The sequence below is a fragment of the Diplotaxodon limnothrissa genome, linkage group LG23 (assembly GCF_057381915.1).
Source record: "Diplotaxodon limnothrissa isolate DT_005_m linkage group LG23, D_limnothrissa_male_GT1.1, whole genome shotgun sequence".
Classification (NCBI taxonomy): Eukaryota; Metazoa; Chordata; class Actinopteri; order Cichliformes; family Cichlidae; genus Diplotaxodon; species Diplotaxodon limnothrissa.
This window is the reverse complement of record NC_140617.1, coordinates 2,533,742-2,559,569: the sequence shown is the minus strand read 5'-3', so window position 1 is coordinate 2,559,569 and position 25,828 is coordinate 2,533,742. Positions and strand designations below refer to the sequence as shown.

The following is a 25,828-nucleotide window of genomic DNA, read 5'->3' as shown; positions in this document are numbered from 1 at the left end:
TTTTAGGGTTCATTTTAAAATTTTAGTTGTAACTTTTAGAGCTCTGCACGGTGAAGCTCCCCAGTATATCTCTGACCTGTTGAAACCTCATGCTTCATCCCGAGCACTTAGGTCTTCAAGTCAGAGGCTACTGGTGGTCCCACGTACCGGGTTTAAAACACGTGGGGATCAAGCTTTTCAGGCACTGGCACCGAGGCTGTGGAACTCTCTGCCGTTGTCTTTACGCTGTCTAGACTCTACTGACTCCTTTAAAAAGCAGCTGAAGACATTTTTATACAATTTTAATTAATTTAATAAATTTTAACTTGTATGTCTGATCTTATTGTAAAGCACTTTGTGATTTTTATCTGTGAAATGTGCTATATAAATAAATTTTACTTACTTACTATTTTACTTACTAATTGTATTTTAGTTTTTATCTAAAGATATGGCAACTTACCTATACTCTGCATACTTTTATTCACATATGAGAGGAACCAAACTCAAAGTCATTTCTGTGTGTCAGTCGTTTTTTTTTTTACAATTGTAACCAGTAGTAGTTACAAAGAGCAGAAAATGAGCTCGAAACTCTACAGAATTTACATTACAAACTGTTACAATGAAACATCTGTGAGTGACCGCGGAATGGAGACGAAATGACATTTGATACACTGAGATGATTACGTCCATATTAAGCGACTAGCTCACGCCAGTGTAGAGATGACTCCACCTTTTTCCGCCTCCATCAAAGGGTTGGGTCAGGAGGAAGATTTAAGCCGAGAGGAAGAGGAAGCACCGCTAACTAAAGCCACGCTTTGCGTCTTTTCTCCAGCATTCATTCGACAGACTCCACAGGTTTACTTCAGTAAAAGTGAGTAGCTTTTGGACATTGTTGTCAGACTGTTTAACAGTGAGTTAAATGTTGACTCAGGGAGTTACTTTAAGGTGCTGCAGTTTTTTTTTCCTCCCTCAGGGGAGGGGGCCAGATGTCAATTTAAACAATGTCAAATTCAAAGCTTTCTTTTGTTGTTTGTCTTTAAAGGCTCTTTTTTTTTCTTACGCCTACAGTAAAGTAAAAAAAACAAACAAACTAGAATTTTTGTGTATATAATCTTCTTTTTTCAAATTTTTTTTAAAGAAAAAAACAAAAACCCTCAAAGTTAGGCGTTACCCCCTAACCAGATATCCGGTGTTGACTGGACTAATTGTATCGCCTGTGCACCTATTGTTGTTCTGCACTTTGAAGGGTTTTGATGTCATTTGCCATTTTGTAGCTGTCATGCATCTAAAGGGAGGCAATAAAGACAGCATATTAATGTGCATACTGCAAGCTCCAAATGTGCTTCCGCGAGAAGTGAAATATAGTTTACCTGCTGGTCAAATGTCACAACGGTTTCTAACGGTTAACGCTAAGCCAGAGCGACGCAGAAGCGCACACTCAGCTTCCTCCAGCTCAGAAACATACTCGCCTTTAGCTAATCTGTCAGGTGAAACATGGTTACAAAGTCAAGTTGTTGCATATATGAAGGGGCAAAACAACAACAACTAAAAACAACTTTCACACCACTAGCAAAATTTAGATTCTCCACTAAATGCTGTGTGATCTCTTATAGTGGCGAGGCAGAGAACTACATCAAACATCACATCTGTTATGTAACATGTGATTGACAAAGAGTAGGCGTGTGCATGTATTTTTAATTAGTGTAACTTATTATTGTGTAATGTTAACATCCATAAGTGCATTTAATGTATGGAAAGTCTGACTATAGTAGAAAGGGATGCCATGCTAGAGATTTAATGGCATTGCTATGCATTTGATTGCCCACAGTCTCTGCAGCCTCTGCATTATTTGAATTGCCACAATTTTCCACTGTTTAGCTGGAGAGATTACATCGATGCAAGAAGTAGTTTGGTTAAACAATTTAAGCTTTGTACAGTTTTGATTAGTTCATGAATGTGTTTAAATGCCCCCCTCCCCCCAGTTATGTCCCTGTGAAAGTAGCCTTTGATGGTTTCCAAATTGTGTGCCAAGATAGATTATGGGCTACTAACTGAAAGTTACGACAAATGTTTACAATGTCAACAAACAATTGTGTGACTTAGACAAAAAACCTCAAGGTCAACCAGCCCACCCATATCTCTGCTAGCAATGTAAACACTACAGCAGTGCTGTGGCTGTTAACAGTTCAGCATCATACTCTTATCACTTCACCTTCAAATGTCAACACCTTCTCCGATGGCCTTGGGTAGTTTCAAATATAATCTTCAACCAGTAGAAATGACACTGGGTCTTTTTAAACGGTGTGTTTCTGACTATGCTTCTATCCAGCAGTGCCGAGTGTGGTGGTGGTGCAACCACACCTCGCATGCGTCTCCTGTTCATCAGCGAGCATGTGTAGTGGGGGGATGTGTCATTTTACTTCACCTCATGTTAAAACCTGTTTTTTGTTTTTTGTTTTTTAAATGGGGAAGCAGGATTTTAAGGTTGCTTCCCCAACTGGGTTAGTTCACTGACATTTTTAAGATCTGCCCTGACATGATTTTTTTTTTTTTTTTTTTTTTTTTTTAAACTCTGTGTGTGAACTTGGCAGATCTGACTGCTGTCAGTTAACTTAAGGCTTCTATTGGCTCTTTAAATGTTTTCCAGAAACTCTCTGAACTCCTGCTTATTTAGACAAATGCCTTCATAGTCTCTATTTATGGACCGACTTGTTCTAAAACAACTTCCTTGGAAAATTCTCCAATTGGGAGTAAGTTGCACGTTCAAGGAACCTGCAGTAAATTTGACCTCTGATGTCTATAAACAAGTATTTTAGAAGGCTCATTTCATGTTTCTCCATTCGGGTGGAGAAGCTACTGTACCTGATATTCAGCATTTCATTTAGCCAAATGTCTGAATGTCACTTAAGTGCTCACATGCTGATAGGGAACTTTGTCGAGGGGAAGAAGTGTGACGTTGTCAATTAACTGTTATCTCTTTTGTTTGGGGTGTGGCCATAATGCGCATGAACGGCAGCAGTAGACAGTATGGGTTTCAGTTTGAGGCCTTTTAAGTGAGCAGATCTAAACAGTTGATCTAGTTGGACTAGAAGTAATTAAAGCTCAACGTTTGATGTGCACTTCAGTCTGTATAAGCATCTAATATTTGAATTCCTATGTTGTAATTTAAATTCTTCAATTCCAAGAAGAGGAAGTAAAGTACTGGTTTTATGTCCTCCAGTATGCTATGACTGGTTCTGTGTTTTGACCAGCATGTTTAGTTACCGTGGCTAAATGGAAATCAATTTTCCATTCGCTTGTATCGTTTTATGGAAATGTGTGCCAAAGGTCAAATGATACAAATACTGTAAATTAAAAACTGACAGACTGATTAGTAATACTTGAACCCTTTGTTTTGTTGGGGGAGGGTTGCCCTTAAGAGTTTAAGTGTATGTGTGTGTGTGTGGATGTGTGCAAGCCTAGGTTCCTACGTTCTGCAGGTATCCAGACAGACACAAAGTCTCATTCACTCATGTTAAAGTCTTGCCCAGTCTCAACATATAAGATAAAATTTTATTAATCCCTCGGGTGGGTTCCTCTGGGAAATTCGGTTTCCAATAGCACAGCACCGACAGACTTGCAGAACGTAAGCAGAATATTATATATATATATATATAAATACAGAGACTTATATAAATAAAATATACAAAAGGGATAAATAGGAATAAGAATACAAGGGAATTGCACATTTCAAGTATTGAAGTCTATTGCACCGTTGACTATTAACAAAAAGTATTGCACAGTGAAGTGAAGAGGCACTACAACCTAGTTGTTCCCCCCTCCTTTGTCCTCCTGTTTCCCCTCCAGAGAGGAGTTAAACAGTTTGATGGCGTGTGGGACAAAGGAGTTTTTAAGTCTGTTGGTTCTTGTATGTTTCAATATCAAGTCTGAGTTTTTAGGTGCTGTAAACTGACTTGCATATTCACTTCTGTTTTTAATGAGGGATTATTGCAGACATTACAGTGTGCTCACGTTTGGCTTTGTCTCTTAAATTGTTTAGATGGCTTATTACTAATCTGAAGAGTCAAGTTCCTGTGTTATAATAGCTGAATGAGGAAACACGCCCAACTTTTCATATTACTAATGACTCTAATGTCTGGTTTAAAGTCTCAGTCCTAAGAAAATAAAACTCATATGCATCCTCCAGCTTCGCTTGTTTATGTTATTAAAGATTTTTTTTTTCCAAATAATTCCTTTATGCATGACCACAGATTAAATGATTGCACCATGCAAATTTACTTCATGCTTCCTGTACGTGCTAAAGTGCAGTGGGGTTGTTTTGGTTACCCCCCCCATTTCTCTCTCACGCACTCACTCACCATGAAGTCAGGTGGGTTCGCAGAGGTGCAGTGGACTAACAGCTATGGAAAGTTTCAGAAATCTGAGACCTGTACTCTGACAGAAGGAAGGAGGGAGGTGCTTTAAGAGAATAGGAGCAGTGTTGAACGTCCAGACGGCAGGTAGGGGAGATGCAGCCCCCCCAATACCATACACACCCAAATACAATTGAGGGGGGGCGTGAACATGCCAGTCCTGAGACGAGTTCAGCAACATTCCTGTACCGGGGAGTAGTGGTTTCTACAACTTCAGCATTTGGTTGTTGTTTTGCATTTTATAAAACATGTCACTTGGTGAGACTAAAGCATGTTTTCAGTCTTATCATATGTAAAATCTGCTATGGCTGCTTGATAATATGCTAATCTGCATTCAAATCTGAGGATTTTGACTAGTCACTGTTCCAATATCACACAAGTTCATGACAAAGGTTCTTTAGACAAAGGATATTTAATCCAGAATAAAACCAGATTATGCAACTTGTATTATGTCAGCAGTCTGTGTATTTTTGCCAGCAATCAAAGCCTGCAGAGTAAATGCTGAGGTTTTTGTTCCTTGCTCTATAGATTGAATCTTCAGAGAGTCTGTTGGTGGGGGAGTATATTCATAATATTTTTTTTTTCGTTAGGCTTATATAAGAGTAAAATTCTTAGACCACATCTTAGGAAAATAAAAACAAAATGATTAACTTAAGCATGCATGGGAAAAAACCTAAATATTTACATAATTGCTGAGCATTCTTTCAATAGCATTACTGTCATGTAATATACACTACGACAAGTTTTTAAATTTGACACATGCACTCAGGTGTTCATCCAGATACTTTCACATTCGCACACTTTCTCAGCCTCGCTGCCCCTAAACGGTCGTCTCGTTTTTTGCAAGTATGTGAGAGCACATACCTGTCCAAGAGGTACATGTGCTCTCAGTGTGTCAGGATGACGAAGCTGCAAAGCAAGTTGGGGTTTGGTTGAATGAAACCAGCTTATACAGCCATGATTACAGTTATCAACTTCAGATAAAATTGTATAAAATGCAGTCAGCCTGAAGATTGTGGTCCCAGGTGACAGTTCTGTCCCTGAGGACATGAACATACTACTAATACCTTTTTTTGTTTTCTCTGGCGTCTGTCATCCAGCTGGCTTGACTGGAATGTGTGTCGGCGTTTTGCCACGTGAGGTTCACGTTAATTTAGCTGACTTATGTAGCCAGTCAGTGTGCTGTCAGGTTTTTGATGTTGCTGCCTTTAGGACTTTCTACCTGAGGCGAGACTGCAGACTCTCAGGAATGCAGTTTGTGTTAAACAATTGTTTAAAAATTTCCAGTAGCATGCCTTCAGAGGTGACGTTCATACACTCTATAGAGTAATGGACGTTTTTGCTTTATGTAATTTGACCAGTTATTTTTACCCTGGCGGGAGAGCCTGATTTGTCACACCACTTTGTGACATTCTAGTGGAAATTCTGGGAGACTTGTGCTTCCTGCTTAAAGCATTTGCAGCACACAGTTTGCTCACTGTGCTCTTTACATCTCAATCTACTGAGATTCTACAGTTTAATTCTGAGCTATTGGTAAATATAAAGTTTGCATCAGTGTCAACAGTTGAAGGTGTACACCTTTCAAGTGAATTGATTTTACCGTGTAAAATGGGCTTTTGGTGTGTGTCTGACACTGAGGTTAACACAACGTGTGATGTGTGCAATATTACCAGCTTATGTGTCTGAAAGCATGTACATGCTTGTACTTGGAAGGTTTTCACGCAGTTTGACATCTGAAGCATCTGACGTCTGTCAAGCAACTTTTGATTTAAAAAAAATAAAAATACAGGTTTTATCAAGATGTTGCTTTAACTTTCCCTTAGATCAAACCAAAATACACTGAATATTTATCTGTCAGTCATATGCAGATAATGGTCTGAGTGGAAGTGAGATAAACATCAAAACTGTTCTCAGCGTCACGTTTATCAGTACGGGAGTAAAGTGGCTGATCTTGGAAACCACCGTTTGTGGCACTTCCGCTTCTGTCATATTCTGTATTTTGTTCAATGGGAACAAAAAGGGTTACTGGTTTCACTGAGGAGCATGACTGTCATATTTGAAAGGGCTTTGTCAGCACCTCAAACTGCAGCTGATCTCGTTTTTGTTGTCAGGTGTGTTTTGGTATTTGGAGGAAGGGCTGAAATGCACTGGAGTGCTACCTTCACTCCCCCATGTTGCCCCCAGGGCCAGAACAACAGGCGAAGCTGGCTGGGTCGGATACTGTCTCACTAAACGGGGCCTTTTCCACTATAAGCTCATTTGTGTCATGCTTGTTCAACTATTATCTGTCAAAGCCACTATTTTTATCAGTGCTACAGGCATTTTATGGGCTCTTGTTTCTGTGTCCTTATCGGCCTCTTTAAACAAAGGTGTGTGTGTGCGTGTGTGTGATCTTTATACAAAGCTGTCTAGTAGACTGATAATAAATGTGTGGAATTTTAAAAACTTTTTTTTCTTTCATTTTTTTTTTTTTTAAATAATGATTGCTTGTAGTTTTGACTAAAACTCAAACCCACTTTTTGTTACTTACAACTAATGTTTATTAGATCCCAGTGTTTCTGTCCTATTGAACTTTAGCGTGTACAAAATCTGTTTTGCCAAGGCTGAAATGATCCATAACTGGGTTTTTCCTGGAAGCTCTAGATGTGCCTTTAAGGGACAAATGAGTGTGTCTTATCTTATAGATGTTAGATGTGTTTTCCTTTCATTTTTTTTGACCATGTAATAAGATTAAATTACATTTATAATACTTAAACTTTCTTTTTTTCTTTTCTTTTTTTTTTTTTAAATGAATCAATCGCAGTCTTGGTGTTTGGGAAAGGCCAAAAACTCCTTGGATGCCAAAGGTGTAATGTGCAAAAGCATGTGGTGTAACTCGTACTACACATTTTTTGTTTCTCCTTAAGCATGGCTGGGTGTGGCAGTGGGATCAGGATAAGAAGTTTCCTACTGGAAAGCAAAACCTCCTTTCACAACACTAAAGAATTTTAAGCATTGCCATATGAGTCACTTCTTCCCATTGCGGCAATTAATTTCATCTTCCTTTTGCTTTGCTATCCAACCCTGAGCAAACATCTTTATAGCTCTCTTATCTTGCCTTGTAGTTTAAATTTATCCAACACCTTTTTTCACTTTTTCCATGAGGCCACCAGGAGAGGCTTCTTGGATTTTTCCTTTTAGACTGGACTTGCATGTGTACCTAATGAAGCTGTATTTCCAGTTGGACAATACAGGACAAACACAAACTATAGGAGGAGGCTAGTCTGCCTTATTGAGGCATTTTACTCATGCCGTGGATTGTCCAGCAGTGCAGGAGAAGAAATGGAGGCTAGTTTTGCTTTATGGGTGTTGGCCAGGCCGAGGACCAGTAAAGGCGTAACAATGGCTCCCTTCATGATAACAGAGTCTCTACTGATTTCTCGCCCGCTCCCTGTGAATAATATTATCAGCCCACCCCTGAGAGGAGCCGTACAGGGTGACTCCAGAGTAGGGTTTCTGGTGTTTCAAGTGAGTGAAGAGTGTGACAAGGAGAGCAAAGTAAGGAGGGGGTAGGCGAGTGGGTGGGTGGGTTTTGACGGCAGCTTGGTGAAACCTGGGGGCGGTCACAGAATACATACATCAAGGTAGTGTGGGATTTAAACGGAGGTAATCTCTCACCTCAGTAGTTCTCTCTCTCTCTCTCTCTCTCTGGGTTACACAGAGCAGCCACTCTCTTCCCTCGCTCGCTCTCGTTCAGGCTCAGCCTCTTTCCCTCCCTCTCCTTGTGTGAACTAGTTATTCATCCACTGTATGAGTCAGGGAGGGTGGAGTTTTGGAAGACCGCTGTACCAGTCACACTTTGTCAGTTTACTTTCTCAATCCCATCTCTTTCTGTCACTTCTCTGCTGCTGCCGTCTGCCCTTGTACTTTACACTTAGGCTTTATCGTGCTGTGCAAGAGGAGTCCACTTCGGCTTTTTAAGTGGAAATTTTTTTGTCTCAGCAAGGGTAAGTTGCTCAATGTTATGTTAAAGGTGAACTAACTTGTGTGTGGAGTCTGTCAACACTTCGAGCAGTTCAAGGTTGTTTTAAGCTTCTGTACTCAAAGGTTTTGGTTCCTTTCGGTCAGGCTGCTTTTTGTCACTGTTGTTATAAGATAATTGACTGTATGCTTAACAAATGGGTTCCTGGTTTGCTCCCCCTCCCCCATCTCCTGAATTTTTTTTTTTTTTTTTTCCCATCATCTCTGCTGCTCCAGTTTGTTCATCATTAACTCTTAACTCGTGAGCTCCCTTTTTCCATCCCTATGATTCATTGACATGGCTCTCTTAAGAAAATGTTTCCCCTCCTTTTTCACTGTATCTCTGCTGCGAACCAGCCACACCATTTAAGTCAAGGTCATTTAGTAATGGATAGGTGGTTGTAGTGGGACTGGTCTTTTAGGACTTCACTCAAAGTGTAAATTGGAATTCTAAAAAGCTTTTAATGATTTCTATTCAAAGTAGAAAGGGCCTTCAATGGCCACATGCCAGCTTGCATTACATCATTGGAATCTAACTTTTTTTTTTTTCTGGACCCCTCTCAACTATAAGAGGAAGTTGGTGTTGACCTGTGGAATTACTGATAAGAGATGAAAAGTGGCGACTGGTCGGGCTTCAGTGTACTGCTAGTCCAAATCCTGTGGTTATGCTGATGTTTAACTGGTGGACAGTTGGGTGGCGTCATGTGTCGGTTAATTGATAACTGGGTGCAATAAATGATACTTTATTATCCAGGTGAGGCAAACTGACTGCTGTTAGACAAACATTATTGGTGGTAATAATTCTAGTTTCTCTCATGGAGAAATGGGCGGGGGGGGCATCCTGTCCTGAGAACACAAAAATATTCATTCTTGGTTGTTTTGTCATGAATCACAAGACTATCCTTCTGACTTGCACAGTCAGATTTATTCTAAGTACCCTTTCTAGGCAGTCACATGTTGCCTGTTCATATTTGAAAATGGGATATTTTTTGGATTACTTTCATCTTGTTGTGGTGGGATTTCCTTAAACCTGCACTTTTTAACAGTGGTGATGCTGTATTATTATTTTTATGAAAAGCATCACTTGCTAAACCATAATGTGATCAATTTAACTTATCAGCATTTTCCCTCAGAACAAGACTCTGTACAACAGACATGATGATACTCTTGTTGAAATGTAAGGTGCCTGACCAAAGGCCTCATCCGTCAATTCAAAAAAAACAAACCTTTGTGTAAGAGGCGTCTGAAATACACTGATTGTCATACTCGAATTTTCATGTCACAAATAAACAGCTCTTTGGTTTCAAAATGTCGTTGGAAGGAAGCGATGTGGCTATCACAAGAAGTGGTCTGGAATGCTGCAGTAAATTTGGAAGCTTAACAACTATAAAAACAGTGGTGTTGACACAGTGCTTAGGTTAACAATTTCTTGAATGTACAAAGCGACGAGGAAGGAGGATGAGTTTGACACAAGACACTAATCCTGTGATGCTTCAATTATTTTTAACTTTAATATTGCTTGAAATAAAGTTTATCACAAACTGTTTGAAATGCATTTGACTTTTGGATTGTGCAACAGTCACTTTCTCTTCTGTTTTCACTTCGACTTGGTTTCTGACTGAAATCCCATTTGGGGGGAAAAACAGAAGAGAAAATGACTTTTGCACTTTTGCACAAATTCCCCAATCTGATTTCTAACTTTAAAAAAATGGATTTCCTGCCTATCAAATCGATCTAGCTCATTGTTCACAAAATGCATAACCTGAATCCACATGTACTTTTCTTTGCCCCTCTAGGCACCCGTGTGAGCTCGGGTCACCTGACCTTCATTCCTCAGGCTTAAATTATTAGCTTTTAATTGTATTGACTTTAGGAGCGCTGTACTTTTTGGCAGTGAAAGAGCATTGTAGACTCGTATCAAACAATGCATCCTCTGGGCCCAGTGTGGCTTGCGCTGACCGCACCCTGCGTATAAATATGTTTTGTGGTTTACATTTGAAATCTGCTTTAAACATCAGAAAATGTCCAGTTTTGAAAGCAGAGCAGTTTTCTTGTGTGCCGACTGCTTTTAGTGGTCTCTATAAAACTGCCATGTCACAAGAAGGAGCAGTCGTCAGTTTAATGGGTTCAGTGACCAGAAACTGCTGGGTTTATTGGTGGAGGCAGTATTGTGCCTTAACTCGTGGCCTGGCTCTTGTACACAAACAGCCAGCCTCAGTGTGGGATGAGGGATGCCCTCAGTTCCTTGTAGCACCTCCTCTCAGATATCAGGCCATGTCTGATGAGTGGTTCGAACCAGGGCAAAGCATCTTGGGAATTTCTGTTGGGAGTGTTTGTTTGGTGAGGGATGAGCTCTCTGCTCCAGTAACTGCGTTTCAGACCTGCTGAATCAGGAAATGTAAGAATGCGCCTCCCTGAGGACACCGGCAAGACAGAGGGAGGGGGGGTTGTATTTTTTTTCTTTAGAAAATAATTTTGCATGTTTTAATTTCTCTAGAAATGTAACTGTTTAAAAATTATCTGTTCAGGGTTCTGTTTGAACAGGAAAAATGATCCCGGCATGACAGGTTTGACCTTGAACCTTTGTGTTTTTGACACCGTTTAAAACAAATGCTGTTCTGCTTTGAGTCAAATTTCAGCCCTTGGGATATTCTCATGGAGCTCTGGAAGGATTGTTGCAGTGTTTTCCTTTCAGCTAAAACTAACAATGAGCTTTTTGTGTATTTGTTTGCAGATAATTGGGTCATAACAATACAAGAGCCAATATGCTTCAGGAGATTCAGGAGATGGGCTCACATGCCAAGGATATCTATGATTTCCTTCTGTCGGGACTTGGTAGGTTTAGTTTTTTTGTTTTTAAACACTGAGAAAATACAGACTTGTGTTTGTTTGTCTAAATACATTTCCCCTTTCGCGCTCTAGATCCACGGATCACCGATTATCCTCTGATGCAGAGTCCCATAACCATGACGACAATACTGCTGGGCTACCTGTTCTTTGTACTGTACCTCGGACCTCGCTTAATGGCCAATCGCAAACCTTTCCAGCTCAAGGAGCCTATGATAGTTTACAACTTCTTGCTTGTGGCCTTGTCAATATTCATCGTATATGAAGTAAGAATCTGTTATCTAGCATTTAAAATATTAAAAGAATAAAGTTAATGCACATTGTTAGCATTTCATCATTTATTCAAGACTGCTTTCCTCAATGGATATTGTTGGATATATTCATTTGGTTGAACCTGCATCTGTAAGGATCAATGCCCTCAGCAAAGATAAAGTCCTGATAAACTTGTGTTTTTATTTGCAGTTTTTGATGTCTGGGTGGGCCACAACGTATACTTGGAGATGTGATGCAGTTGATACCTCTAACAGTCCTCAAGCACTACGAGTAAGTCGCCCTAACTCTATAACAATTACTATTATTAAAGACGATGAATATAAAAACTGACTTTCCTTCCACTGAGTCACAAACTAAAAAGTCTCTCATTGTTAGATGGTCCAAGTGGCGTGGCTGTTCTGGTTCTCCAAGATTATTGAGCTGATGGACACAGTAAGTTCGCATATTCTGATGCCATGGTTTATAAAATGTGCCTTAATGTTCAGTTTTAGTAAACGGTGTTCTGACCAGAATCCCCTCTGTTAGATCTTCTTTGTGTTGAGGAAAAAGCACGGCCAGATTACCTTCCTACACATCTTCCACCATTCCTTCATGCCCTGGACCTGGTGGTGGGGAGTTGCGTATGCTCCAGGTAAGTACATAACCTTAAGTTGTCAATGGTTAATGGAGGAGGGAGGGGGAGCATTGCGGAAGTGTTATGTAGTTAGCTCATCCTGCATACCAATCTTGAAGATAAGATGGTCTTTTTAAAGCCTTTCAAGAAGCTTTGTGCAGATGACCTGACTATCGATATGAAAATGATTAACCAAGGGAATTCGGTCTGATGTTTGTGGTTATCACTTCAGGTGGAATGGGATCTTTCCATGCCATGGTAAACTCTTCCGTCCACGTTGTTATGTATTTCTACTATGGCCTTTCTGCTGCTGGACCTCGCTTCCAGAAATTTTTGTGGTGGAAGAAATACATGACTGCAATTCAGTTGGTACGTATAGCCTATACTGACTCAGTGGTGTTACCAGTAGAGCACATTTTTATTGTGTATTTGGCTAATTTCTCATTTTTCTTCTCAATAGATCCAGTTTGTGCTGGTATCTCTCCATGCTACCCAGTATTACTTCATGAGCAGCTGTGATTACCAGTTCCCTGTGATCCTCCACCTCATCTGGATTTATGGTACCTTCTTCTTTGTTCTGTTCTCCAACTTCTGGTTCCAGGCTTACATTAAGGGCAAGCGACTGCCGAAACAGTGTCAGAACAGCACAGCTGTGCACACAAATGGCAAATACTGTGAGAATGGCAACAGTGTGAAAAACGGTACTGCCAATGGTGTATCACACGGGGTTACCAATGGCTCGGTCCACCACGAGAATGGCAGCTCTTACATGGGTAAGATGAAGAAGGCCTAGGAAGTCTGGAAGGAAAAGCCCAAGATGTATGGCCCTGTAAACCTGATAAAACTACTACAGATTCCAAATAATTTGTTCCTTTCTTTTTCTGTTTTTAGTTTTCTATGTAAAATGTGGGAGGATGATGTGGTCAGTGACTTCCACGGGTGGGGTCCCAAATTTGGTTGTTTGGTTTGTTAGTTTCTTTGCATTGGGGAACCATCTATGGAACACAATGTATGAAGAGAAGATGTTTTGACCCATGTTGTCTTCACTGATGTTGCAAACAACCTCCTAGTTCAGTATCACTCTGGTGGCCTTTCACCACACTTGTCTTCACTTCTTATCTGACCCCCATGTCCTCCTGACACACTGTGGACAGATGACTGTACAGTTTCTATCAAACTTGAAGATGCTTTTTGTAAATAGTTTTACAAAAAAAAAAAGAAACTAATTGTATTGCTATACTTTAGACTTTCTAAAATTTGTTACTTTGTATTTAATTAATATGCAAATAAATTCCATTTTAAATGATCAGCGTTGACTTTTTTTTTCCCCCCCAAACTCTGACAACAGTTTATTGGATATGTAACTTGATTTCACTTAGCAGATCTTTGGGCTCCAACATTTTGCTGTCGCAGCAAAAGCATTTGCATTGTCTGCATGTGCTTCTTGTCTCTGCCATCCCAAATATGTGCAGCAAGTAGGAGGTCAACAAGGGCTCTATTCTTCATGGCACAAGGCAGAAATGGCATCCCGCAGACCGGAACCACCAGAACAATTCCCGCTCAAATCAGTTCATCAGGGTCAGGAATGGGGTTATTGCAAAAAGGTTTACTTTGCCTGTGTGAGGCAGATAAATTATCTGCCTATCCAGAATATAAAATGATGTTAAAATCATTAAATTACACTGCAGATTTTTTTTTTTTTTCCCTTATTCTGCATAGGCAGCCATAAATGAACTTAAAATTGTTATAAATTGGATAACAATTCAGAACTTTTAGTTGTTGGTGTGTGGGGTTTTTTTTTTTTTTTTTTAAATGGTGGGAGACCTAAATCGTTTATAGCTACAATATAATGCCTTTTGATGGTTATATTAAAAACTGTAAATTTCCAAAAGCAACCTAAGGAGGTCACAAGTACATGTTTCTAGGTCTTACAGGAGCAAAAGTCAAGTCTCTAGGAATGAGTTGGGGGGGGGGGGGTAAACGGTAAAAAGCATAACCTTCCTTTTGATGAAAAATGGCAATATTTCAGTAAAACCGCTCAGGGTCCTTGGGCAATAGACAAGAACTCAGTCACTGTTGCAAGTTTAATTCCAAGCTAACATTACATTTCATGAGCAGTCAGTTAAAATTCATCAAATATTAAAACATTCTCCAGGCATTCATTCAGTGCGCATGAAGCTGCTATTTGGATTTGATACATAACTTCAAGTCATTCTCTTAGCTTTAAGGTTGTGAGCTATCACTTTAAAGGTATTGACTGTAAAATATGTATTAAACATTGTGACATTGATGATTTCAAGCCATGAAATTGCTACTACAGTGCAAGAGCTGCACCCTTATCTAATGGTCCATCGTAGGTTTCATGCGTAGCCTGATTGATTGTGGCTGGGCCGAGTGAGATCAGAAAACCACAAAGAGTCAGATCTCTTGGATGAGATGGATGCGGACCTTGGATATGATCCGCTTTGCCTTTGGAATGCTTTTATTGCCCTGAAACTGGTGAGAAGTGCTGGAGATGAAGCAGTGGTCAGGGTTAAGAAGATGAATTAGTGGAAAGTCTGAGTTCTCTAAGTGATGTTCTCAAGGATGTAAAAAATGAGCTCCATCACTATGGGCTCGCCGTCCCTCTTGCGCCCCCTGCTGTGGATGACAGGAATCAGCACGCTATTCAGCGCATTGAGGTACTGAGCTGGGAGGGGCTGCCCATTGCTCCCTGCCACAAATCCAGCCTGAAATAACAAATAAGCCACTTATTAGTTTTTAAAAAAGCCACAGTGGTGTTCTAAACTTTGTTCAAAGCTTTGTTTACTAATGAGATAAAATTCTAGGCTAGGTTTTCTATTTTTTTTTTTCCACAAGAGAACGACGTGTTGCTGTAGTCAAAGTTCATACTGGGAAGTAACACAAGCTGTTTTATTTCACAACAAAGCTCGTGTTACTTGCAGAAGTGGGTGTAGCACATTATCTCAGATAATCTGTCTATAGACCACAGTCTGCACGTCCAGCCTACGATATGGAAGCTTGGGTAAATCCGTCTTAATCACCACATACTGTATGCGATCTGGTTCTCAGTCATTGCTGTTCATCTTCTTATGAATGGAAGGTTTTGCTACTATAAATCACCGGCCTGCTCCAATACACATTCAATTAGCTAAAAACATTTTTGCATTAGTGTCTTTTTTTCTTATTTTTCCGTCACTTAAAAATGTGTTTTTTAATTTGTCTCGACCAGTGAACAAATTTTAAATAGTTAAAAATGAACTCTGCTCTCCATCTAAATTACTAGTGCAGTGCTACGTTTTTACCATAAAGAACCCTGACTATTTTTTGTATTTTATTTTTGATTATTATTGTTGATGTGACCTTACATGGCTCAGGGCTGATGCTTACAAGGCCAGTTTAACCAGACAAATTGGCAGAAATAGATCACACGTTAGTTAGTTAGTTAGTTAGTTATACATCTCTCTCTCTCTGGCTACAAGAAGCTAAATTCTTTAAAGACCTCTTGGGAGTCAAAAGTGACACGCAGTCCCAGTTTGGCCATCCCGTCCTCTTTCAGCAGTTTAAGGTGTGGACACAGTGCCAAGCAAAATGCCCGGGCGATTCTCTCCGTGAGCCGGTTGTGTTCAGCAGAGTCAGTCACTGCTCCTTTGGGATTATCACCTGTCTGCAGAAAAAACACCTGCACAAAATATTCACGCAAATGTAAAGACGGGTGGCTGTACACATGGACATGCTAACTTTTTTTTAGCAGATCATTATATATACTTCTGTCCAGCGGATGATCTTTCCATTTTCTTTGTATTCGGACTTCTGGAACATCTTGGTACTGCTGATAGACTCCATTGATTTCCCATCGATGGGGCTGATGATGCTGGAGAACACAAACATTGATATGCGGTTACATGTACACACAGTTTAAAACAGACTGAAAAGGATGTGTCCTGCTTACACTGGACTCTTACACGCTTTTTTGCAGCTCTTTGTTGGGGTGTTCCAAATTCTAATCAACTAATGGCCCACCGTTAGTTTTTCACAGCTACCTTTTGAATGGGTGCTATATTGTTCTACTGGACTGAACACAAAAGCCTTCCTGCACTTCAAACAGTTGGACACACTCACCCCTTATTCACAGTGCATTTCTCCTCCACCCACTGTACACAAACAAGCTCCTGGCTCTCTGATTGGTCCAGCCGTCCACAGGTGACAGTGTGGTCTTTCATCTCCCGTAGTGATCGACGGAGCTCCGCCATGGTTTCCACGGTGATCTGCACCATTAGCCCATCTGCGAAGAGGGGACAGCGATACAGGAGAAACACACACAAACACACACCAATGGGGAGACACACGCCTAGACAAACAGTCTGTTAAAATGTACACAGACACACACATACAAAGATCAACAAATTCTGAATAAGCCAGTTTAAGCAGGGGCGCTCTACTTAAAATGTAAATGATGGCTATCCTCAGAGGTGAGGAGAAAGTAATGGTTAACCTGGCTTCTCTGGTCAGAGGGTATCCTACCTTCTACAACGCTGGATTTGGCCAGGTATCCTGCTGACGCTTTCAGCGCACTACTGAATATAATAAAGCATGATCCAGTAACTAGGAAGGAAGGAAGGAAGGAAGGAAGGAAGGAATGTCATTTTGATCAGTCTTTACAGTGACAAGGCAAAAACTACAAGTGCATGCACTGCCACCTAGAGTCACATAACTGGAACTGGCCGCGATTAACATCTCGAACCACTGTTGTTCTTTCATTTTCGAATTTTCTCCTACTTTTGCTCCGCTGCACTTAAGTTCACACTCAAACTGTTTTGTTTTATATGCAGTTCCATGAGCTACATATGTTTAGATGCACTGTAATAATATTCAGTGGGTTTGCACAATGTTTTTGTTGTGCAGAATCCATTCAGTTTGTGCAGCAAATTTACTTGAATGCCTTCTAAATTTGAAATGTGTAAAATCTATTCTTTGCTTCCAGTGTTCTCTGGAGTATATTCAGCTAAAGATTTACTGTAAGCGATAAGATTTCATTGATCATTTATCGATCATGCTTAGCTGTTTCAAGCTTATGCATATCTTTTAGCTGATTTATTAGATCCTTGTCGTTTAACAAAACTGGAGAAGTATTAGTACTACTATACTTTTAGCTGCTGTTTTAGCCTCATTTGTTCATCTTAAATAAAGTAATTTCATATTAGCTGAGCAAAACTTTCCATGTGTCCCTTCCTGCCCCAACAACTGTGTTGTTACCTTTACGTGGTTGATTGTGGATGCTGATGGCTTGGGTCTGATACTGGCCATCGTCTGCTTGGACACAGATGAGGTGGGAGTCTGCAGTGTCATTGAAGCATGCCCCTATTGCCAGCACATGCTCATTGGACTTATTCACAGCCTTCATTAGCTAACATGGGAGATAACACGGGTAAATGATAGAGAAAGAAACTATATGTAAGAGTTAACTCTGTGAGGCTTAGTGTTACCTCATTATACCCAGTGTTCGGTATTTTTATGCAAGTCCTATGAGCTTCTAAGTCCACAGTGAGCCCCGATACCACTGGTAGGCTGTAACGGTAATTCCTAAAGTCCTGGAACAAAGCAGAATGGTAAAAAGATCTGGTGTCTGTTACACCATGTTTAATAAAAGTTGTGACACCAAACTTCCACTGCTGACAGGAAGGGCGGTTTTGCAACAACACAAAAAAATGTTACAAAATGCCATACTCACCACTAACAGTCGCATTATTGTGTGACCTATATCCCCAAACAAGGGCTTCCTAAAGCGTACACTGTACAGAGGGCATGGGTAAACTGGAACAAGAGACAGAAAGTGGGTAACTGGGGAAGAAACATTATAACTCAGAGAGCTTACATAGTTGCCTGGCTTACATCTGTACTCAGCCCCCAGTCGCAGCATGAGGCGCAAGGGAAAGGCTTTGGCCCAGGCCACCTCTGCTCTGTGGACCAGCAGGCCAAAGAGGTAGGGCTGGTTTGGCAGAGGTAGACCTTGAAGGGACTGGAGAGTGGAGCGAACGTACAGGAAGCCTGCATGATCCTGACTGCCAAAGAAGCTGCTGCCAAACAGGGAGAGTGACAGGTGTTTCACAACCTTCCCTACAGAAACATAAAGATGTCGAAACGTGTGTTATTATAAGAGGGAAGAAATACTACAGTTGTGAAGTAGAGACTGATAATATTCTGTGTATGGGCTTGTAATGTCTCTGACCTGTGAAAGTGTCTCTGTACAGCTGAATGAAATGCCTAAAAATGTCTTTGGGGAAGCTTTTTTCTTCAGGTAGGCACTGCAGCAGCACCACCAGCTCCACCTGCCCTACAGCGTGCATTCCCTTTGTTGTCACACACCAGCACTTCCTGTTAACGTCTAATCAGGGAAATCAAGCATAAGCTGGCAGTCACATATGGACATTTTAAACAACAAATACAAGATGTAAGAGGTAGAAATATATACTCAGAAGTTATATTTAAATTTTAAAAAAATGATCAAAATATTTTCTGCATAGTGATGTAATTCTTGACACTGCTCAATTTTAAATGTGTACATTAAGTTCTGTATGCAGTTCATAATGCACAGTAAAAGGCAAGAGGGGAAAGATACTCACAGTTGACCAACTTCACCATAGCGAGCAGGTTAGCATTGAGAACAAACACCAGAGGCTTGGGTCTGCCGCTCTCCAACTCCTGAATAAGGAGCATCTCGGAGGGCTGCTCCTCCACAGTGTAGTCTGGGGGGTAGATTAGAACATCTTTTAAAGTGTTTTCTAATCTACTCTTACTCACCACAAAAAACAGCCCAGTATTAGATTAAAGATTAATATTAGAGTGTGGCTCTAAATAAGATGGCAAGTAGCAGGTAGCTGTTATTAATAACAGATCAGTTTTATTAATGCCTTGGGACTGCCCCATTTAACCAGGCATCACAGTGTCCACGTAATAAATTAAAGTAGCAGCATTCGAGTGTAGTAAGTCAGAACACCCAACACATTAATAAATAAATAAATAAATAAATAAATAAATAAATAAATAAGGACCACACATATGGAAGGATTGCCTGGTTCTCTTAAACAATGCAATCACAAAGAGCAGCAAAGAGGCATCGGAGCATGTGCACAAGCTAGAGCAGCTGAGTGAGCATGAAAAAAATATTTGGAATTATTTACAGCAAAGTAGTCAAATGTGGCTCAAGTTGTTGGTAACATAAAGACATATACAGATTCATCATGCATATTTGGTATTGTGAAATTATGAACTGGCTCTTTAGATTAATGGGTGGAAATCATGCATATATGTAATACTTGCTGTAGTTGTCCCTTCTGGTTAGTGCTTAAACCAAAACAAAGGTGCTAGTTTCTGGTCAGTGGTTCCCTTGGATGGGATAAGAGTTATAAAAGGGGAGGGGCAGTGAAGCTAAATTACAATTACAACATTTGCCCTGAAAGCAAGCCATGGACAGGTCTGTGAAAGGTACTGTTGGTTAATGCTTAAATAAGATTGAAAAAAAAAAAGCTGCACTAACCATCCAAACATCAAAGCCTAGAAAAAATGTCGAGGCAAATCTTGGCTTCACCATAGTGGGCTATGGAGAGAGAACACTGTGTTTTTCTTGTCATAAAATAGTAGCTTCTGACAGCAAGTAGCGGAACAAGATGGACACTTTACAGAGTCACTTGTTCCTCATTTCTTTTTTTGCACGCCGAAGTTGTTTTTCTGTATTAACTATGGGGAATGTTATAGGCAAAGGAGGGTGAGCAGAAAAAAATGAGGAACCACTAATTTATTCAGTGTGAATCTGTAATTGCTGCTTTCACTAAACTATTAACTGCTCAAAATCAGAGACCATTTTTTCCCCTTGCCATGGGCTGCCCAATTTACATAGAACTCCTATTTCTTTGTGACCCGCCATCAATATTTGCACCATGCACTATGCAAGACATGAAAGCATTAACAAAAGGGGAGGAATATAATGAAAAACAAGAAGTATCTGGATCTGAGGAGGAAACACAATAAGTTTACTTTACACTTTTAAACTCTAAATTCGAGCTAGCCCTACCTCCTTTGACTCCTGTGGAGGTGAGTATGGGTGGCAAGCCATCCAAGGGAATGAGGTTAGCAGAGCTGCTCACTAAAGCTGTGGTTCCCCAGCCGTAGGGACCACAGGCCTCCTAGAGTTGAAGGGAGGCAGAGTGAGAATACATATATCATTCATTTTCCTCTAAATCACAGAACAACAACAACATTTTCCCTGTAGTCGAGTTTTAGTGGCACGTTTTGGGTGAACCTACACCAATCATTGTTCCATGTGGCCTCAAAGTTCTCCTGATCTGGGGTGAACCCACAGGACTTTTAACAGGCCCACCCAGCACTCGACTCATCAGCGGTGAGAACGCGGGCTCCCTGACGGGTGTGGTCGGGGCAGACTCTGAATGCTTATTGGTGAGGATTTCGTCTGCAAACCACACCCTTCTTTTTCCTTTTGGAGACATCCCTGAAGAGAGGATACAAGAATGATTTCTGCATGATTTCAAAAATACAACTACAGCAATACCTAAAAAAAAATTACGCTCACTTTTAATGAGTGCTGAATGACAGGAAATGCACACTCGTCCCTCCTTCCCATCCAGGTGTGTAAGTTTGAACTTCAAACTGGAGCAAAGTGCACAAAAAACCTGACGACACACACATGCACACACACCACACATGAACAGAGACACACACGTACACTCCACTCCACTTACAAGTTGCTAATTTTATTTCACTTCAGATTTAATTACACAGAAATGAACTTTTAAATCATTTTTTACCTTCCCACAGGCACGGCAGTGGTGCCTCCTCTTGGTGAATGTAAACTTGATACCACACTTCATGCAGACCTGCGCTTCGGCATCGGGGACCCACACGGGGGCCACCTCACCAAGGACAGTGACTCGATCCTTGGACAGAATGCCAACGGGGCTCGTCTCAGACATGTCATCGAGATCCACAGGAGAAGTAGCGCACTCACCCATCGCTTCCTCCCCGCGGCCTGCCCCAGCCTTATTGGTGTTTGTCTGATCTCCTCGAGATGGTCCCTCCAAGCTGCAGGTCTCATCCTGCTGCTCCAGCCCACTTTCCTCCCGCTCCTTCTCCTCAATCACAGAGTCTTCCTTTGATGGGAGAACCGGCGACTTCTGGTTCTTCTCTTCCTCCTCCTCTGCCCACGCGGCCTCTGCTGGGCCCAACACTAGAGGGCTTGGGGACTCCTTTTCACCCCATGTGGAGATGGAAGTCACAGTGCAGCTGCCATTCTCCACTTGGGAAGCAGATTCAGTGGGATGTTCAATAGGTTTCTGCTCACAAGGTCCAGATTTGCTTCTGAGCGTCGCATCCGATGTGGCTTTAGATGGAGATTGCGGTCTGATTTCTCTACAGTCCAGTGCAGGTTTTGACACATCTCCATCTTTGAGCACCAGCAGACAGGGTCTGTTCAGCCAGTGGTGCTTGGTGTCCTGAAGAGACGTACTGTCCCCTTCATCTGTTTCAATGATAATGATATCACCAGCAAGAAGGGAAAGTCAACATCTCCATCTCTCTATCTGTCAAACATACACACACTAGCACATACAATGATGCACATCCTGCCTGCTCATTAAGGCGAAAAAGCTGTTCACTGTTAAATAGACATCTTCTAGATTTCAGCCCTCACTAATGGCAGCATTAGTGTGGTTGCCCTTGAGAGGTGTATCTGATGATCAAAATAGCCAGTGGTAGTTGTACAAGAGATTAATGATACCATAGAGCAGCTGGTTCCCTAGAGAACAAAAAGTTGAGCAGTAACTTTGTGTTTAAACGTGTCAAAACCGTTGCTGCTTCCTTATATTGAGCCATATTGTTACACAAACACAAATACACACACAGAGGCGGATGTTAAATATGTGTAATGAACAAATAAAAGATGTTTCAAGTGACAGTACTGTGTTTATTGCATGTTTCAGAATAAAAATATGCAAGTAAGCCGCTTGATTCTGCAATCACTCCATTCAAGGTTTCTACATTAAGAACACCTCGCGTAATTACAGCCAATTACTGATTCAATGCCCTTCCCAGCACATTAGCAGCCGGCAGCGCAAAGGGAGTTAATGTATGCACAACTGATGTTTCATTGAGCTACCAGCGTTTCCTGAATAGGCCGGTTTAAGGGGATAAGGCTCTTATAGGTTTAAATGCAGATCGTCATGTATTTGATTATTCGATTGAAAGTCTTGTCAAAACATTGGGCGCTACTGACTAACTGTACACGTTAAACTGCACTGCAGCTCATTTACAACAGAAAGCCATCCTTAAAAAACATGAAGAAAAAATAAAAAGCTGGCGGCGTCATTTCTACCGAAGGCAACAAAGTGAAGACTTCCCGAAACAGCGGCGTGCCTGCCTGCACCGATCCGGCTCACTGAGCGCTCACTTCCCGGGACAGTGACGCATTCCACACACGTGCAAATGTTTAATGTGCTCGCGGGCACAGAGGCCGGAGGCAATGCGACATTCACCCCGCACCCCGGTACACCGGATCAGCCGGGACACTTTATTGAGGTGACGCTGAGTGAGGCTACAGTGGAGTATGTATGTAAGCAGCCCGTGTTCACGCGAAAGTGCGCAACACGCACACATACGCGCACGCGCTTTTCAGATGACGCGGTCTATGCGCGCAGCCAAGTGTTATATCAGCGTTTTTTTCAGTGGCACACACACACACACACACACACACACACACACACAAGCGCGCGCGCACAAGCAATGAATGGGAGTAAACGCATTCCCACCCCGGTATTTCCAGAGCAATCAAACGTCTTACCCTCAGTTATTGCTCCCAAAAGGCTTTCATTCTCATCATCCCGCGCTGTGAAGAACTTCAGCATTTTATCCTTTTACATCTGAGCGCGGAGGAAAATGGATTCAAGCAGCAGTGCCTTGCTCACAAGCGAAAGATGGGATGAATTCGCCTCTCTCTTACCCCCCCTTCTGTGTGATCTCCCTCCTCCCCCGTGCCTCTCTGCAGCTCTTTGAAGAAACTCAAGAGGTGTGCAGAAATGTCCCTCCCCAGTTTGCTGTCCACACAGCCCGCAGGACGGTGTACAAGCCAAGACAGCAGAGCTAAGGTGCCAAACATAAAAATCCAGCCTTATGCACGACCTGTCATTCTGTAGGAAACTGACGAGGCTTCTTTTCACATGAATCTGCACACAATTCTTTGATTTATTGATAAAAACATTCAGAACATTCAGTCAATGATCACAGCATCATTTTAAAAAAATGTTAAACGTCTTTTTTGTTTCATAAACAAAACACACACAAAAAATCTCTTAAGACTGGCTTTAAAGACCACAGTAATCTGATAATGACTGACAGTGTGGAAGAGATTCACCGTTTACCAGATGAGCGTTGGGTTCTTATTCTTTTCTCTCTCTCTCTCTCTCTCTTTTTTAAATACACAACCTAGTAGTGCTAGTGTGTGACTCAGACATCTGTAGGTCATTGGAACTGTGGGATATATTTGGAGATACTGTCTGATATGCCCGGATCACTACACTCAAAAAGACAGACGGAGGCTCCACTTCAGTCCAGTGAATTTTTCTGTCAGTTTGCCTCGTTCTTTGATGCTTCATCAAAGTTCTCCACGAGATCTACAGAACAGCAAAAGCACAGCATTAAATAGTTAAACTAGAGGAACAATCTAAAGTCACATACATGAGTTCAACTGTAGTAACTTTTCAGGGCTGCAGAAAAATATTCAAAAGAGCAAATTGACTTAAATTGAGTAAAAAGAGCAATCTTCTATACTACGATGAAAATTTAACAGAGTGTAGCTGTCTCTAAGTTTTCATTCTGATCATTCTTCTTTTTATTCATGTGACACTGCATACCTGGCACATCATCATCCTCTTCCTCAATGTCCTCTGGCTTTGGAGCCTTGCTTTCAAGAGCTAAGACGAAATGCACAAAAAACACATTTTAGCTGGAAAGTGATAGAAAGTTGCCTCAAATAATGACTTTTAACCTATGATGAAGCATATCTGTATACGAGTGTTCTCTTCCAGTATGACAGTACTCCATTCACAAACCATGAGCGATGGATCATCGGCAGTGGCCTTTGGCATCACCATGTTAGCATTCTCCACAATAAGGGAATAGTTTCAGAACAATGAGGCCCAGAGACTTGAAGAATCAATGAAAGGAGCACTGAAGCTGCACTGGTGGCATGTGGAGACACCGCTTGTCTCTGTATTTGGCAAACAGAGGTGAGAGGTTTTTTTGAGCTGAGTTTTCTATCATATATGCTGGTATTGATCTCTATGATATGCCAGTATTGGCTCATATCACTTGAAATTGAGACTTATTAGACCAGGCAACATTTCTTCCAGTCGTTTATTGCCTTAGCTTGTTTGAATCGCAGTCTCAGCTTCCTGCTGTTAGCTGACAGGTTGCTGGTTCAGAGATGATTTTTTTTTGCAAAACTGTTGCCTTTCTATTGGCTTGAAGCAGTCTGGCTAGTCTCCTCTGATCTCTGGCATTAACAGGGCATTTTCATCCCGAGAACTGCCACTCACTGGATATATTCTCTTTTTCAGACCACTCTCTGTAAACCCTTAGAGATTACCTTCTTGTGCGGGAAAATCCCAGTAGATCGGCAGCCTCTGAAATACTCAGACGAACGTTTTCATGGCATGGCACCAAAAACCATGCCATGTTCAAAATCACTTTTACCTTTCTTCTCCACTCTGATGCTTGGTTCTGTGCCTAAATGCACTGACTTGCTCTCAAGTGATTGGCTGCTTAGATATGTTTGTTAAAGACCTAATAAAGTGGCCAGTATATGTTTATACCATCTTGGCTCATCTGGAAAAACTCATCTTTAAAAGATTTGCTTCACCTTGAAAAGTAAATATTAAGTATAAAGTGGATTTTGCATATTTAACTGTGTTGTAACTCTTCTTTGGCTAGAACTTGACCGGGGTTCAAATGGAGCAAACTGATCTGACGGGTCATACAGCAGCATAGAAAGTCAGAAACCTGCATATACACTGAATGTTAAGACAAAAAAAAGACGAAGAAGCCACCACAAGGTCGCACGGCTCTCAATCGACCTCTGTGATGTTAATGTGGCTTTAACTGTTCCAAGAAGCACTTGACCACCTGAACCGTTCCTAGAATCAGGACCAGGAACCAGGAAGAACTGGATAAACTGCACATTTCCAGGTGGACAAAGATTGTAGAGCCTTACCCAAGAAAACCAGAAGCTGTAAATGCTTTGGAAAGAGGATACGAATATTTTGCACATGAGCTGCTGCAAGAATTTCTTTCCCATGAATCAAAGTATAATCAACCTGTGGTGTCAACTACAAATTATCCTCCCAAAAAGGAAGCGAGTGAAAATGAATCCCAACTAAAAGGAAAAAGTTTAGGCGTTTACTTAACAGGTAAACTTTGTGTCTCCTACCTCTTTTATCCTTTTTGGTACAAACAAGTTAAGCTGATACCAAAAATGAACATAAAATCAATGAAATAAAAATCAAAGCCCTGAGGGGCGACCCACCTTGCCGAGGGAACTGTTCTGCGAGCTTGCGCAGGCTGCTGAGGCTGTCTGCTCCAAGCTGACTGAGGATGGCGGGCAGCATCTCTGTCATCTGTTTGGTCTCAGCGTGGCCGGTGA

General features: G+C 41.2%; 3 protein-coding genes across 4 annotated transcripts in view; 1 reads left to right on the top strand and 2 right to left on the bottom strand.

Annotated features, from left to right (window-relative positions):
* The first annotated feature begins 755 nt into the window (after nucleotides 1-755).
* elovl1b (ELOVL fatty acid elongase 1b) lies at nucleotides 756-13,402 on the top strand. Of its 2 annotated transcripts, none has more exons than XM_085348613.1 (8): nucleotides 756-850; nucleotides 11,125-11,225; nucleotides 11,313-11,503; nucleotides 11,700-11,780; nucleotides 11,886-11,942; nucleotides 12,036-12,141; nucleotides 12,356-12,492; nucleotides 12,584-13,402. In XM_085348613.1, exons 2-8 carry the CDS (start codon nucleotides 11,156-11,158, stop codon nucleotides 12,914-12,916), a joined length of 975 nt encoding a protein of 324 aa, XP_085204739.1. In that variant the 5' UTR covers nucleotides 756-850; nucleotides 11,125-11,155; the 3' UTR covers nucleotides 12,917-13,402. The 2 variants fall into 2 exon arrangements, with proteins under 2 accessions (XP_085204739.1, XP_085204738.1); XM_085348612.1 differs by lacking the exon at nucleotides 756-850 and adding an exon at nucleotides 8,189-8,377.
* Nucleotides 13,403-14,690: 1,288 nt separating this feature from the next.
* zfyve9b (zinc finger, FYVE domain containing 9b) lies at nucleotides 14,691-23,036 on the bottom strand. Its single transcript, XM_085348611.1, has 16 exons — nucleotides 22,973-23,036; nucleotides 20,946-21,655; nucleotides 20,711-20,810; nucleotides 20,427-20,629; nucleotides 20,195-20,306; nucleotides 18,747-18,869; nucleotides 18,353-18,508; nucleotides 18,016-18,240; nucleotides 17,855-17,937; nucleotides 17,610-17,714; nucleotides 17,380-17,530; nucleotides 16,648-16,728; nucleotides 16,246-16,408; nucleotides 15,892-15,997; nucleotides 15,626-15,805; nucleotides 14,691-14,852 (listed from the first exon to the last, which is right to left on the bottom strand). Exons 1-16 carry the CDS (start codon nucleotides 23,034-23,036, stop codon nucleotides 14,691-14,693), a joined length of 2,724 nt encoding a protein of 907 aa, XP_085204737.1.
* A 661-nt stretch (nucleotides 23,037-23,697) lies between these two features.
* Nucleotides 23,698-25,828, bottom strand: part of btf3l4 (basic transcription factor 3-like 4) — a 5,956-nt gene continuing 3,825 nt past the window's right edge. Inside the window, exons 4-6 of the mRNA XM_085347426.1 lie at nucleotides 25,712-25,828; nucleotides 24,042-24,101; nucleotides 23,698-23,801 (exon numbers count right to left, since the gene is read on the bottom strand). The exon at nucleotides 25,712-25,828 is cut by the window's right edge and continues 85 nt beyond it. Of these exons, the coding sequence (XP_085203552.1) occupies nucleotides 23,755-23,801; nucleotides 24,042-24,101; nucleotides 25,712-25,828 (224 nt within the window). The 3' untranslated portion in view covers nucleotides 23,698-23,754. The remainder of the gene's footprint in view (nucleotides 23,802-24,041; nucleotides 24,102-25,711) is intronic.

Bases quoted from the DNA above. Each gene is read 5' to 3' on its own strand.
- elovl1b (XM_085348613.1), top strand. From the start codon at position 11,156: ATGCTTCAGGAGATTCAGGAGATGGGCTCACATGCCAAGGATATCTAT. The intron at 11,504-11,699 runs GTAAGAATCTGT...TTTTATTTGCAG, and splicing joins CAATATTCATCGTATATGAA to TTTTTGATGTCTGGGTGGGC. The intron at 11,943-12,035 runs GTAAGTTCGCAT...CCCCTCTGTTAG, and splicing joins TTATTGAGCTGATGGACACA to ATCTTCTTTGTGTTGAGGAA.
- zfyve9b (XM_085348611.1), bottom strand. From the start codon at position 23,036: ATGCTGAAGTTCTTCACAGCGCGGGATGATGAGAATGAAAGCCTTTTG. The intron at 20,630-20,710 runs GTGAGCGTAATT...TCCTCTCTTCAG, and splicing joins TCATTCAGCACTCATTAAAA to GGATGTCTCCAAAAGGAAAA. The intron at 15,806-15,891 runs GTATATATAATG...TATTTTGTGCAG, and splicing joins AGATCATCCGCTGGACAGAA to GTGTTTTTTCTGCAGACAGG.